The sequence below is a fragment of the Typopeltis vanoorti genome, chromosome 22, assembly GCF_054136105.1.
Source record: "Typopeltis vanoorti isolate ZY-2024b chromosome 22, IOZ_Tvanoo_1.0, whole genome shotgun sequence".
Classification (NCBI taxonomy): Eukaryota; Metazoa; Arthropoda; class Arachnida; order Uropygi; family Thelyphonidae; genus Typopeltis; species Typopeltis vanoorti.
In genome coordinates this window covers 9,591,091-9,607,056 of record NC_143570.1, presented here as the reverse complement: position 1 = coordinate 9,607,056, position 15,966 = coordinate 9,591,091, and the positions used below count along the sequence as shown (strand labels likewise).

The window sequence follows — 15,966 nt, the reverse complement described above, 5'->3', positions numbered from 1 at the left end:
CTCCTTATGACTAAATCCTTGATGCTCAAAATAGGTATTACTGAAAATGGATTATTGAAAAACTTTTAGAAAGCTGTACCATCTTCTCCTGATAGCAGGTTTTCCCCCTCCTAGGAACTCAGAATTTTCATCCTACAGTATAATAGTCAGACACTCTAGAGCAGTGTTTCTCAACCTTTTTTGGATCATGTCCCCCCCCCCAGCATAATAGTCAGCCAAGTTCTGAAAAAGTATAATATAAATATGTATATGTACATTTTCTAATTGCCTCTCCCCTGTGGGGAATATGCCCCACGTTGAGAAACACTGCATTAGGACATGTGCAGTTAATACATATAATATATGTGAGTGGTCTGAAAAGTTCTCAGCCTTGACCATAAATGACAACACTATCAGCACGATTTTTTTTTTCTAAGTTGGTACATCTGTCATAAGCATCCTTTGAAATTGTAAGTCATTCTATCGAGTAGTTTTTTTTATACAGCTGTCTGAAGCCAAAGTGTTGTCTGTATCCCTTGAAATGGATAAAATTGAGTATCATGCAGTTATAAAATTCTTTGTCGAAGAAGGTTTAATGGCAAAAGAAATTCATTCGAAGTTCATAAACGTTTATGGGCACTATTCTCCCTCGTTTTCGACAATTAAGAAATGAATTGCCAAGTTTAAACGTGGTCATACCAGCCTTGAAGATGATCCAGGTGAAGGACGTCCAAAAAGTGTAACAACACCAGAAATCACTGATCAGTGCACGATATGGTATTGGATGACCAGCGAAGTGCATGAGATTGCCGAGACTATGGGCATTTCAAAAGAACGTGTAGGATATATTTTGCATGAAGAATTGCAAATGAAAAAGCTTTCGCAAGGTGGATGCCGTGCAGATCAAAAACGCACTCGCATGAAAATCTCTGAACAGTGCTTGGAACATTTTAACAAGAATAAAACTGATTTTGTGCATCGATTACTATGGATGAGATTTGGATTCACCAGTACACACAAGAATCCAAACAGCGGACAGAAGCCGGTTGTTCAGCACCAAAGAAGACAAGGTCATGGCATCGGTGTTTTGGGATGCTAAAGGCATTTTGTTTATTAATTATCTTGAAAAGGGTAAAACAATAACTGGAGAATATTATCTATTCCAGACTAGATAAAAAAAATTCTTGAGAAAAGACCCAGTTTGCAGAAAAAAAATCATCTTTCATCAGGACAGTGCACCTGCCAACAAAGGTGTTTTGGCAATGGAAAAATTAAGGGATCTGCACTATGAATTGTTGGAACTCCATCTTATTCCCTAGATTTGGCTCCCTCTGACTTCTATTTCTTCCCAAAACTAAAAATATTCCTCATTGGTCGGTGTTTTTCTTCAAATCGAGAGGTGATTGCAGCTCTAGAGGGGTATTTTGCAGATCTTACTGAGAACCCTTACATGGACGGGATAATGGTGCTGGAGCATCGCTGGAATAAATGTATTAGTCTTAAGGAAGATTATGTTGAAAAAAAAAGTTTGAAATTATGAATTTGTTTTTTCATTGTTAGGCTGAGAACTTTTCAGACCACCCACGTACTAGCCTAATAGCATATTTGTTTGACCATAATTCTAACCAAACTAATCTCTAGTGGTGCATTCCTCTTGTATGGTTTGCATTGCATCTTTAACAAAATATTTTAAGCTTGTTGTTTATTTATTTAATTTTTTCTTAACATTTCTGGTAATGGGAGTCCATCCATAAAACATGTAAACCAAATCATTCTGTGATCACATGCATTTGAAAGATGTTTAAGGAGTTTAACCTCCTTATCTTATCCAAATTTGGATTTTGAAAACCAGCTAATTGGCCACAACAGGCTACTAGATATACATTCTCTGTCCAAAAAGAAACCGAACTTTTTGAAAATAGAAGAAAGTAGTGGTGCCACCTGTTGTATCTTTTTATTGTCGAAAGCGGCAACCTTCATTAGTGTTGTGTCAACTGTTTATGACATTTGTTTCATTAGAAGCCGAGTTATAGTGCCAGAAGTGACAGTGTATTTTGACGAATGGTCGGAAAATGAGTTTCAAACAGAGAGCTGCGATTGACTTTTGTGTTAAACTTGGTAAAAGTTTTACCAAAACACATCAAATGCTTCAAAAAGCATACGGTTATGAATGCTTATCCCGTACTCAAGTTTATGAGTGGTTTAAGTGATTTCAAAGTGGTTGTGAGACACTTGAGGATGATGAAAAGCAGGGCCGTCCAAAATCTGGACTGAGTGAAGTTAACATCCAAAATGTGTGTGATTTCATCAAAGAAAACCCGAAATCATCCATGTGATTGATTATAGATGAATTGAGGATTCTAAAATCAACTGTGCACAACATTTTGACTGAGAGTTTGGGCCTTCATAAATTGAATTCGCAATTTGTTCTCCACAAGTTGACCAATGACCAAAAAATGTATTGATTAAACTCTGCAAGGACCTCATTAAAACTGCTCATAAGGACTCAAACTTCCTTGAAATGATCATTACTGGTGATGAAACGTGGTGTTTTGAGTATGAGCCTGAAACAAAGTGCCAGAGTGCTGAGTGGAGACCACCAGAAGAGAGGCATCCGAAAAAAAAGTTGATTAGAGAAGTCAAAAGTAAAGACAATGCTGATTTGTTTCTATGATTCCAAGGGCATTATCCACAAAGAATTAGTTCTGCCTGGCCAAACTGTTAATGGTGTGTTTTATCTCAAAGTTTTTAAGCGATTGATAGCGAGAATTCGTCATGTACGGCATGAATATCGTGATGCCGGCAGCTGGTCACGTTTGCATGATAATGGACCATCTTATTGTTTGAACACTGTGAGACAGTTTTTGAGCAACTGATTTAGCACCCTGTGACTTCTTTCTCTTCCCCTGACTTCATTTGCTGATGAAAGGAAAGTGATACAACACCATTGAAAACGTTCAAGTGGCAGTAACCACGACCCTCAACTGTATCCCAAAAAAACGATATAAAAAACTCATTTAACAAATGAATTAACATGTGAAACACTGTATCGAAGCTGAAGGAGTTATATTGATTGAAATAAATGATTTCAATAATTATAATTGGCCTGTGTTTTATTTTCTATCAAAAGTTCGAGTTTTTTTTGGACAGAGGGTGTAATAACAGAAAGGAGAAAGATGACGTTCTGATAATAGGTACTGGCAGTGATTCCCCAAATATTGCCGTAACCTAGCCATTAGCTTATCTTTTTTTTTTTTTTTTTTTTTTTTTGTCAACCAATTGTCATATTAAAATGAAGATGGCATTGTGCTATCTTACAAAAAATATTAATTACATCTTTCAATAAATTTTATGAATAAGGAGCATTTAAATATTAATGATTTAATGATTTGCTGCTAGACATTTTAGCATAATTATTAAAATACATTTAGTCATTTACCACATAAAAATTGGGCTATTTGTTCTATAAAGTTTTTGTATATTTGATAGATTACTAGAAGATACGTATACTGTTGAAGAAGTTCAGGAATTACTGAAGGAGCTCTGTTCTGTTGTGCTTGGTGAGGTTGAGACTGAGTTGATTAATGCTGCTCATACTACTGTATTATTGCTACATCAGATGTGTACGCAGGCGGAACAGTGGCATCTACGACTTCAGGCCAACATATCTGATTTAGAGAACAAGTAAATGTTTTTAATCATGATATATTATAAACCTCATTTTAAAAAAATGAATGATTTATGGATTAAATCATATTTAATTTGATTTGATAGTTATTAATAGTTTAATAATAATTTGATTGGTTTCAAATATTTTATATATTTAAAATCGTAATTGGGAAAAGTCCAAAAACTTTGCAAATCGTATTGACTAACAGACACCATCAAAATCTGTGCTCCAAAATTATGTTGAGTACAGAAGCATTTATTATTAACATAAGCTAACTGGTAATTAGCTTAAGGAATTAACAACACATATAAAGGATATTAACTAAAGATATTAATTAGTTATCAGGTCCCTTGCAGCTGAAAATTGTCCTACTTTGGCCAAACAGGCAGGACAGCAAATATCAGGATTTCAGAACACAAAGACTACATCCGGTTTCACAGTACAGCCACTCTGGGCTGGCAGATTCCTTAGATACCCGCCATAGAATTAGTTGGAAGAAAACTAAAATAATACACCATAGCAAGTTCAAGTACAAAAGATTATTCAAGGAATCATCAGCAGCTCTAAAAAACGTTCCAAACCTCAACAAATTTGGGTGCATGAAACTACCCCAAATTTGGGAGACTAACATTATGAGTACTTCAGCCCAACGGCCAAGACAACTCAATTAGCCCATCAGAGGGCACCATTAGGACTTTAGGAACAATATTAGTTTTTTGCCTTCTTCCTCATTTGCTTTTGTTAGTGCCTGCATGCACATACCATATTTTTACGTTCCTGAAGATGACAATGTGACGTTGCCGAAATATTGAAGTTATTCATTAAAGTTGCCTTTAATTAATATCCTTTATATGTGTTGTTAATTCCTTAAGCTGATTACCAGTTATGCATGACCAACATATAAGCCTTGCTACTAGAATAACATAAGCTAGCTGGCACAACAGCTATTAAATAAGAGGGGTATTTTCCTGATGAAAGGAAGTCATGCTTGCTCTACTAGGTGTAGAGGATATCACAATTAAAAGATCAGATATGGTGCAATTAGATGTTTCTTGCATTTTTACTTAGGGAAGATTAAGTAGTTATGTGTAGCATGAGACACATCATTGTGATTAAAGCAGATAAATAAAATTATGGTGGTTGTGGATGTAGATGAATATTCATTCAATATGCAAAACCTACTTGATACTGATAATACATGCCATTTATTGAACTCTGACCTGATATGGCAGTGGACCTAAAAATCAAAAATCCTCATCAGATTCAGATCACCACTAAATACCTTACCTCAAAGCAGCCATTAATTCTGAGAATTTATGGAGGTTCTGTGAAAATATACAACAGATCTTTGACTTATTGTGGATATTAAAGGGCTCACCCACCCAAACATCCTAGTAAAGTTAGTAGCTCCACATACAGGAAATATAGATTCCTTTGTAAACAGCTCATCTCATCAAAAAAATAATAATAATAATAATAAAATAAATAAATAATATGTATGGTCCAATGGTTCCTGGATATAATCATATTGTTCAAACATTGAATAGACAATAGTTTTTCCACTTTCAAGAAAAATACTATGAATAGAAGGAAGATTTAAGTATGAACTTATCACTTTCTCCACTTTTAACAAACTTATTTATAGTCTGTAGAAAAGCAAGATTTGGATAACTACCATTCAAAACCAAAATATGTCTGCTATTTACATCTTCTAATCTGGATTCACAAACAACTAAAATAATTTATTATTATTATCATTAACAGACCTCCAGAGAGTTGGGGGCTTATCGAGGGAGACCATGCTACATGCACTAGGTATCATACTTATTCTTGATTTCATTCACACTGCTTGTACTCACAACATCCAATGGCAATCCATTCCAATCATGCATCACCCCATGAGAGAAAAATCTAGCCCCCCCCCCCTTCTTAGTGGCATTCATTCTCAGCTTCAAGAATGTCCTCTTGTCCTTTCCTCACCCTCCATAATTTGAAAAATTCCATCCGTCGAAATCCTGTATGGCCCTTTTAGAAGTTTGTAAGTCTCCATCATATCACCCTCTTTCTCCTGTTTGCTAGTATCTGCAGTCTACAAATTCTCAGTCTGTCTTCATAATCAGTATTCCACAATCTCCTGATATAATTTTTAACACACTCCTTTGTACTCTCTCAAATATCAGAATCACATCGGAAACCAGAAGACCAGACTACGCACAATAGAACCAAGTGAGGTCTTGTCAAGACCTTGTAAAGAGGCAAAATAACATCCTTATCTTTACATGTGAACGTTCGTTTCAGCATTACTATTATCTTTTGAGTTGTATTTCAATCTACATGGCCCATGAGCTTCATCTTCCTGTCTACTAACATCCCAAGATCCCTAGCATCATCAATTTCTTCTAGCATAATCTCACAATATAATATGTGAGGAGTGGTTTCTTTGCATGGAGAGTGGTTGAACCATGGAATGCATTGCCTGATGGAGTGGTGAGAGCGAGAACAGTCAATGAGTTCAAGGAGTGGTATGATAAACTTTGTGTTTCTTAGGGGAGGGGGACCTCCCCTCGATGAGTCTTGATAGACTTTGTGTTTCTTAGGAGGGACCTCCCACAATGAGTCTTTTGACTCCAGGAGGCCTGAATAATAATAATAATAATAATATGATTGGATATCTAATCACACCGAAATGAATGATTTTACATTTACTGACATCCATTTTCCCATGCCCACAATTCCAGCCTGTTCAAATCATTCTGCAAGTACTGCATATCAACAGCATTCCTGACTACCCTACCTATCTTTACATCATTAGCAAACAATTGATGTGTTGTAGAAATTTTCTTGCTTAGTAATCAAGTAAATTATAATAGGAAGAAATTATATTCTTGTTTTACTCAAAGCAAATAAGGTTTGCACATGAAGTATCTTCACAATTGGGCTACTTGTATACTTGAAGACTGCTGACTTCACATCAATTACTTGATTATCCCCTAATGCAGTGCACTCTTTTCAGATGTGTATGTTGCTATGCATTATGGGAAAGGTCACTATGCAGATGATTTCAATTTATTAAGTAGGAGCAAGACCCATAAAGATGTGAGGTTAAGTTAATACTGAAGTGCTGTTTCCCATATACAAGTAGAAATTGATGTATCACCATTCCTGGGTCTGGCTCCTATTGATGAGACTTTAATAAAGGTCGAAGCTGGTCAGTAGTGACTCTTCCCATAATGTATAGCAATATACACTGCTTGGAAAGAAGTCAACGGATAACTCCATGGGCAAGGTGCATTGTGCCATGTAACAAACCACATGTTTGTAGCTAGTATAAATTGGAGGAATATGATGCTCCCAAGTCAGTGCCACTCTGTCTGGTTGAAATTGCTGTGGAAAGGGAATTGGTGGAAGCATTGTGATAGGATGCCATGTTGCAGGCCTATCCATTTAGCAAATTGTTGACAAATTGGGCCATCCCAGGTCAACAGTCAGTGATACCATACTGAGATGGAAGTGCAGGGAATCAACTGCAAGTGCTACTCACGGTGGAAAATCCACCACACTCACCAAATGTGACCGTAGGGTGTGCTGTGAAGGATAACATGTAAAAACCACTATACATCAGCTGACGCATTGAATGCAAAGTTCTGTGCATTGACTGACACATGAATCTCCACAAAAACATTCAGAACCAAGGCTCACAACATGTGTTTCCATGGTAGGACTGCAATATGCAAGCCCCACATTACCTAAACCAGCATGCAGCATCATTTTCAGTGGTACCAAGAATGTATATAGTGGGATGTGGAAGTTTGGAAAGCTGTATTATGGAGGAGTGATGACTTGCTCTGCACCCTCTATGGGTTGATGGACAAGTGTGGCAGATGCCTGGTGATGACAGAGTGATGTGTGGTCCTGTTTTTCTTGGTTTGGTCTCAGCCCTCTGTTTGTGGTGCCACGATCAGTGAACATCAAGGGACAGCTGAACATTCTGAACAATGCAATGCTTCCTACTTTGTGGCGTTTCTGTGGAACTGATGATTATCTCTCAGCAAGACACTGCACCCTATCATAAGACTGCTTCTGCAGCTGCGTGCTAGTTTATGGACTTGAAAAGCATCACCACTGTTGACTGGCTTCTGCAGAGCCTGATCTCAACCATATTGAAGATCTGTTTGATGAACTTGAACATTAGGTGAGGTCAAAGGACATCCATCCACAACAGTCCAGGACCTTATTACATGCCTGCAGGAAGAATGGTCCAAAATTCCCATTGATTGCTATTGTAGGATTGCTGCAGTCATTGCAGCAAAAGGAGGTCCCATATCTTATTAAGGTAGGTTCCATGGCTGTTTGTTCCTCACATTATGGTGTCCATTACGGGATACTAAGGCAATTGATGTGAGGTAACAGCCTCTATATCCAAGTATCCTAGTTGTGAAGCTTTCTTACATTTGGATATAGGAATAAAACAATAATATAATTTGTCTGTTATAATTTACTTGAATTTACATGTTATCTGAATAGACCATCTTTTCATATAAACTTCTGAGTATAAATAGGGAAAATAGGTCCCTGCCATTTTTAATTATCCTCCTGGATGTCCCTAAGAAAAAATAAGCTTATTCATTAATAGGATGTAGCATTACTCCATGCTACATCCTACCACCTTCAACCAAAAAATAGAGGCCATTAAAATCTTATGAGGACAGGATATATAAGATTTATAATATCTCTAGTCGTATAGTACAAAGAATAGAAACCAAGAACTCAATCACCTCAGTCTTACCCCTATCTCAAAACAGATACGAAAACAAAAAAATGATAAAACATTCATCCTACAACAGCTGTTCTAAGGAAACATTCAACTTGGACATCTGGGACTATAGTGGAGCATTAATCTTTCCTTATATCAAACATATACCAGACAAAATATCAAAGATGTTCAGACAACCCAAGAAATAAGTCATAATGTTGTCTAAGGAAATTAACAACATCGACAAAATAATAACTAAATAAATTTACTTATTATTTCTAATATTGCTTCAGTATCAGGGGAATAATACACTAGTATTAAAACATGCAGGAAGGTAGTATATGAGTAAGTGAGAATGAACAGGAGAAATACAGGGATGCCTATAGTTCTAAATTACACAACCTGATGGATTTCATTTGCATACTTTAGAACTTTAGGTCACTCTATATTTCTTCTGTTCATATTCACTTTACTGACATAGTACTGCATGCATGCTGTACGTATTGATACTAGCATATTATTCCCCTGATGATGCAAAAGTTATTATATCATCTACATTCTTAATTTCCTTAAACAACATTATTAACACGTTCGCTGCCAACTACGAGTATACTCGTAGTGGGTAAACCTGCTTCACAAGCCAGCTACGAGTATACTCGTATGATGCTTACCGCCGGGAACGAGATTATTGTAGTGACCTTGAAGAAGTGAAAATCCTTGGCTTGTGGGGCTAGCATCAAAACTGTGTATTCTCATAGACCATATATGCTCTGTACAAGCCAACTACGAGTATACTCGTAGGACGTTTACCTCCGGTAACGAGATTATCGTACTGACCTTGAAGAAGTAAAACTGCTCGGCGTAGGGGAACAGACCATGGGAAAGTAGCGTGGCAGCGAACGTGTTAATAATAACAATGTTATTACTTATAAGTGTTATAAGTGTTGAAAGTGTAAGTGTCTTTGTTTTATTCTAATTAATGGTCTCTTACTTTTTACACATTTATTTTGACATATGTACCTTATAACTGCAAGTAGATTGCCATATGCTAAATAAATAAATTATTTATTATATCATCTACATGTTTAATTTCCTTAAACAACATTATGAGTAGTGAACAGTTATCATTTTGAAAGTTTATTATTTTCTCTTGATTATACTGTAAATTAAAGATGCCAAGAAATTATATATGGGGTGCTTAAGGGTCAAAGCTGTATAACTGAGAGGAGACCTCCACATAGCCTTTAAAGGAATGTGGAGAACCAACCATGGCTTCTGACCTAATGTCCAATCCTCACCTTCTCATGGTGTACCCTGTTGGGTGCACCACAAGAAGGATACTGAATAGATACTGATACACTTGGATACTGAATGAACTTGGATGGGCTGGCAATTTGGGATTTAGCTGACCAAATTGTATTCTTATTGGCTTAAACCAAAATACAAAATGATGGTACAACATGACAAAATTTCATGCCGGTTGAGGCGTCGCCCAGTCGCCCTGGTGAAAACAAGACCCCCGTTGTTTTCACCAGGGCAAACAACGAAACATCAGCTACTGGAACAAACCCTAAAACACACCCCAACTCAATATCACCATAGTTGAAGAACAGTACTATCAACATGAGAAGCCTGAATGACAAAGAAATGGAGCTAGCTGAGAAATTAGATAAGTACCAAATCGATATAATAGGTGTGACTGAAACAAAAAAGACAAAAACTGGTGAGATCTTTCTGAGCAATAAATACAAAATGTTATACTCAGGCAATGACAATCAAGGAAAAGAAGGAGTAGCCATAGTATTCAACACTAAATACGAGGCTAATCTTCTTGAATGGCAGGCAGTCTGATGTAGAGTGACATGGGAAAATATCAGAATGGGGAACTGGACAATGAGACTTATTTGTGCCTGTGGTCCCAAATAAGTCTCAGGTTCTCAAGTCTCAAGGTCCAAAGGCTCTACTAAGGTAGAAGTGTAAGAATTTTTTGAAGCTCTAGAGAAAGCTACTGACTCAATGAAAAAGGAAAAGTTGTTCTTGTTGGGGATCTAAATAGCAGAGTATACAACAGGGCTAAACTAATCTGTTCTAACGACAAGGCCCTGAACACTGAACTAAATCACATCTTCAACACTTTCTCAGCCAATGGCTACCCCCCCCCCCAAAAAATATTGAAACCATGACGACCTAGTGTTACCCCCCCCCTCCCCCCTCCACATCAAGGATTACTCTAAATCCATCACCATTCCCTACATCTGAGGCACCTTGGAAAAAATTACCAAAATCTTAAAAAAACATGACGACCTAGTGTTACAGACCATACAGAAAATTGGCATCCCTTATCTGCTCCACTAAAGACCAACCACTTCCCCTAGACCTACCTGGTGTATACCAGGTCCCTTGCAGCTGTAAACTGTCTTACTTTGGCCAAACAAGCAGGACAGCGAATATCAGAATTTCGGAACACAAGGACTACATCCGTTTTTACAAGTACAGCCACTCTGGTCTTGCAGACCATGCTCTGGATACCTGCCACAGAATATGGTGGAAGAAGGCTACAGTAATACACCGTAGCAAATACAAATTCGAAAGACTATTCATGGAATCAGTCTCAGCCCTAGAGAGTGAAATTGTCGTTGTCGTGTTGCTGGATGAAAGTATAGTGTGTGGAAGTACAGTGCGTGATGTGTGCCAGAGATCAGAAGGAAGAGATGAAGAGAAATATCAGGAGAGTTGTACTGAAGAGACAGCAATGCTTGGCAGTGAAAACAGTAGTGGGGTGAGAGAGGAAGAGAGAACGGGAATACAAGAGGAACAGGGAAATGGGGGGGGGAAGCTTGGGTGGACAGGGAGACAAGGAGACAGAGAGAGAGAGTGAATGTTGAAAGTGGCAGTGAATGTGTGTATGAAGATGGAGTATATTGCACTGTGGGTGGAGAAGTGGAGAATGAGAACGTATATGTGGTAAGTGGTGATAAAGGTGATTTGGCGGGTGTAGTAGGGAAATTACAACCAACATATGGCTTGGAAAATGAACGGTTGTGTTTGTTTACAAATGCCAGAAGTATCAAAAATAAAGGGGAAGAAATGATTTCAGTGATTGAGTTTATTCGCCCCCAAATCATTGGAATAAGTGAAACGTGGTTGAATGAAGATGATATCATAACGCGAATAGAAATGGAAGGGTACAGTATTTTTTGTGAGGATAAAAAAGGGCAGGACGGGAGGGAAGTGCTGCTGATGATAGCAGGGGAATTAAGTCCACATAAGGTAGACATGAAAGACGGAAATAGTGGCAATGGTTATGAGGCAGTGTGGTGTAACGTGAAGATTGAGAGGAAGACATTTAATTAGTTGTTCTATAGGCCTGGGAATATGGAAGGTGGTGATGAAGAAATGTATAAACAACTTGGATCAGTGATCAAAGGAAGGGTAATTATTATCATCATCATCAAATTCCTGCCATGTACCCTCAAGGGGTGTACAGGATATGATAGTACTACATGAAAAATTTACATCATTACTAACTTCCTATCTACATTTTCCTCCAAATCAATCTGTTACTTGTCAAGACTTGTCACAACATTATCAGATCTTATATTTCTATCGTCTAAGACACTTTGTACCGTATCAATTCATCTATATCTTGGTCTTCCTCTGGGTCGTTTTCCTGCCAACCTGGCAGAGAACACTTGTTTTGCTAATCTTTCATCTCCCATTCTGTTTAAGTTGACCATACCACCTAAGATTAGCTCTGCTAATGCATTCCTAGATGCTGACAATGTCAAGTTCTTTGCAAATATCCTCGTTTTTTATATGATATTGCCATTGATGCCATCTCTTCACGCCTCTGATCTTTCTCAGGACTCTCATATCTGTGGTCTCTAGTCTTTGGTCAAGTGTTTTACTTCTGGTCCAGCTCTCAGATCCATAAGTTAAAACTGGTTTGAACACTGTCTTGTATACAGCTAATTTAGTGTTCCGACTAATTTCTCACTTATTCTATATGAGTTTATTCAGTTGACTTCCTACCATACCAGCTTTGTTGATTCTGTTGTCTATTTCCATATTTAATTTACCATCTTCACTAAACATCATGCCTAAGTAGCTGAAATGTTTTACTTGTTCCACAACTTCTCTGTTCACAACGCAGTTGACATTTTCAACGATTCTGCCTATTTTCCTTGTCTTTGTCTTTTTATTGCTAATCTTCATACCATATCTATTACAACAGTTATTCAATTTAGTCAGGGAATCTTGCAGACTTGTAGCAGATTTATTTAGAAGTATAACAATGTCTGCATAAAGCAAAGAGCTGACATTAACATCTCCAATTTTGATATCAGGTTTAATACCACTTTCCTTGATAATATGATCCATATAGATAATGAATAAAAGAGGTGATAATGTACATCCTTGTCTCACACCGGATTTATCATTATACCATCTTCCTGTACTTCCTTCAATCCCAACTGCTGATTTACAACTCAAATAAAGACTAAGTATTGCTTGATATAATGCCCCATTAACACCATATAACTGTAGCATATTGAATAGCTTCTCTCTTGGCACCTTGTCACATGCCTTTCCCAGATTGACAAAACTTAAATACAGATCTTTGTTATATTCCCATGATTTCTTGACTATTTGTCGTAAAGTGAAGATCTGATCCTGACAGCCTCTATTTGGCCTGAATCCAGCTTGTTCTTCACCAAGCTTTTCTTCCACAATTCTTCTCAACCGTTTCTCAAGTATACTAGCATAAATCTTACCAGGAACACTTGGTAGGGAAGTACCTGTGTAATTCTCACATTCAATTTTATTTCCCTTTTTATATATGGGTACTATGAGAGCTCTTCTCTAATCATCGGGAATTCATCCCTCTGTCCACGCCTTCTGAACTATGCAGTGCAGCCACTGTAAGACTTTTATACCACTATACTTCAGCATTTCTGGTAGAATATCATCCACTCCTGCTGCCTTTCCACATTTGAAGCCTTTGATGGCTTTTTCTACTTATAAGTATGGATATGTATTCCTGACTGTATGCCTGTTGAGTGTTTTTTACCACTATGCTATCACTGCTTGTTTCATTTAGCAATTTTTCAAAGTAATTACTCCATACTTCAAGGACATCTTTTTCTTCTGTTTTTATGTCACCTTTATCATCTCTAATTCCTTTTACAGCAGTTTTTCCTCCATTTCTGAGCTTCTTCAACAACTTCCAGAATATTTTGCCACCTTCTTCATATTTATTATTATTATTCAGGCCTCCATGGAGTCAAAAGACTATTCGTGGGAGGTCCTTCCTAAGAAATACAAAGTCTATCAAGAGTCATCGAGGGGAGGTTCCCCATTAAGAAACACAAAGTCTATCATACCACTCCTTAAACTAATTGAATGTTCTCGCTCTCACCACTCCATCAGGCAATGCATTCCATGGTTCAACCACCCTCCATGCAAAGAAACCACTCCTCATCCTCTTGCTCACAGTTTCCTTCGTAACTTCCAGGGATGGCCTCTTGTCATCACTCCTTCACGCTGTTCAACCAAGTGAAAGAACTCCCCATTGTCAACCCTGTAACCACCTCTCAACAGTTTAAAAGTCTCAATTATATCACATCTCCTTCTTCTATCCACCAAACACTGCAGTCCACATTGCCTCAGCCGATCGTCATAACTATCATTGTACAGTCCTGAAACCATCTTTGTTATCTGCCTTTGTACCCTTTCCACAGTTAATTTATCTCCTTCAAATCCTGGGGACCAATCTGAGAACAATAGTCCAAGTGTGGTCTGATCAGGGTCTTATACAACGGAATGATAACTGTTTTATCTCTGCAGGTCAGTATCCTTCTCATTATTCCGCAATCCTCTGTGTTACCTTCACCACCTTTGCAATATGTCCCCTACATTTCGGGTTTCTATCAATCATCAATCCCAGATCTCTTGTCTCCTTTACTTCCTCCAGTATAACTCCTCCCATAGAGCATGCAGTGTCCCATCGATGTTTCCCAAACCTCAAGAGCTTACATTTTGCTGCATTAAACTGATACCCGCATTCATTTGCCCATCTATGTAGCCTATTCAAATCCTCTTGCAGAGCTGCTGCATCTGCACTATTACTAATAATCCTTCCCAGCTTCGCATCATCTGCAAACGACTGAATATCCTCTTGCAATCCGCTGACAATGTCATTGATATAAAGGTTAAAAAATATAGGTCCCAGTACTGAGCCCTGTGGGACCCCACTTGTAACCCTCTGCTTCTTTGAAACTGCTCCACCATACACAACTCTCTGATACCTATCGGACAGCCAATCCTGAATACAGTTGACCAATCTGATATTCAGACCCATGTGCTGCAACTTAAATATCAGCTTATCATATGGCACCCTGTCAAATGCTTTCGCTAAGAAAATGGCAGTATATGCCTTTCCCTCATCTAATGCTCTTGTAACTTTATCATATAAGGCTAGCATATTGCTAAAACAAGAGCGCCCCTTCACAAATCCATGTTGACTCACACAGATAACATTACCCTCATCTGCTAAATGCTGTATGCGGTCCTTCACTACTTTCTCCAAGATCTTACTAACTACTGATGACACACAAACTGGCCTATAATTAGACACTTCCAGTCTGCTACCGCCCTTATGCAATTTCACTATCTTACCTTCCTTCCATTCCATGGGCACTTTTCCCGCAGCCGGACTTTCATTGAAAAGCCAGGTCAAAGGCACTGTTAGTTCCCTAGCACATTCTCTCAAAACTCATGGTGAAATACCATCCCTTCCCACAGCTTTACTGACATCCAGAGTACTCAGTATTTGAAACACACTCTCCTCCTGTACCTCTAAACCTCGAGCCTGCTCAATCCCTCTAGCATTAAAACTGGCTCCTCCAGGATGAAATACTCCAATAAAGTGTTCATTGAACAATTCCACCATGTCCTCTGCATCAGTCACTCTATTCCCATTTTTATCCCACAATATCATTCTTCCACAGTCATTTCTCCTTCTACTGGTCACATATCTAAAAAATCCCTTAGGATTTTCTTTGGATCTTAGGGCCAATCTTCTCTCATATTCCGGTTTTGTCTTCCTTACCATTCTAGTCATTCTTCTGTCCTGTGTCTTATACTCTTCATGCATTTATTTTCTATGTTCTTGCCAAAGTCCTCCCATGACTTTTGTTTAGCTAGTTTTTTACACAGTGTTTAGCTTTCTTACATTTGTCTCTGTATTCTCTAAGAGCACAAGCTGACTTATTTGCCAGGAACTTTTGATATGCTTTCTTCTTTTCCTTTACTGCCTCTTTTACTTCTTGTGTCCACCATGGAGTTCTGATTTTTCTATCCTTGCAGACAACCTCACCACATGCCTTTCTGGCTGAATCAATCAATCAGGGTTTTCTTCAAGGTTTGCCACTAAATCTCCAAGGTTTGGTTCCTGTTCTCAAACTCTTTCATTGTTTCTTCAATAATCTTTGTGTATTTTAGTCTACAGCACATATTTGAGAGCTGCTCAACTTTTATTCGCTTTAAAACTTTCTTACATGTTATT

The 15,966-nt window shown here is 37.9% G+C and overlaps 1 protein-coding gene across 1 annotated transcript in view; it reads left to right on the top strand.

The window, feature by feature from the left end:
• LOC150094149 (leucine zipper transcription factor-like protein 1) overlaps positions 1-15,966 on the top strand; it is a 126,819-nt gene that overhangs the window by 32,212 nt on the left and 78,641 nt on the right. The window contains exon 3 of the mRNA XM_090411799.1: positions 3,469-3,663. Within this exon, the coding sequence (XP_090267925.1) occupies positions 3,469-3,663 (195 nt within the window). The remainder of the gene's footprint in view (positions 1-3,468; positions 3,664-15,966) is intronic.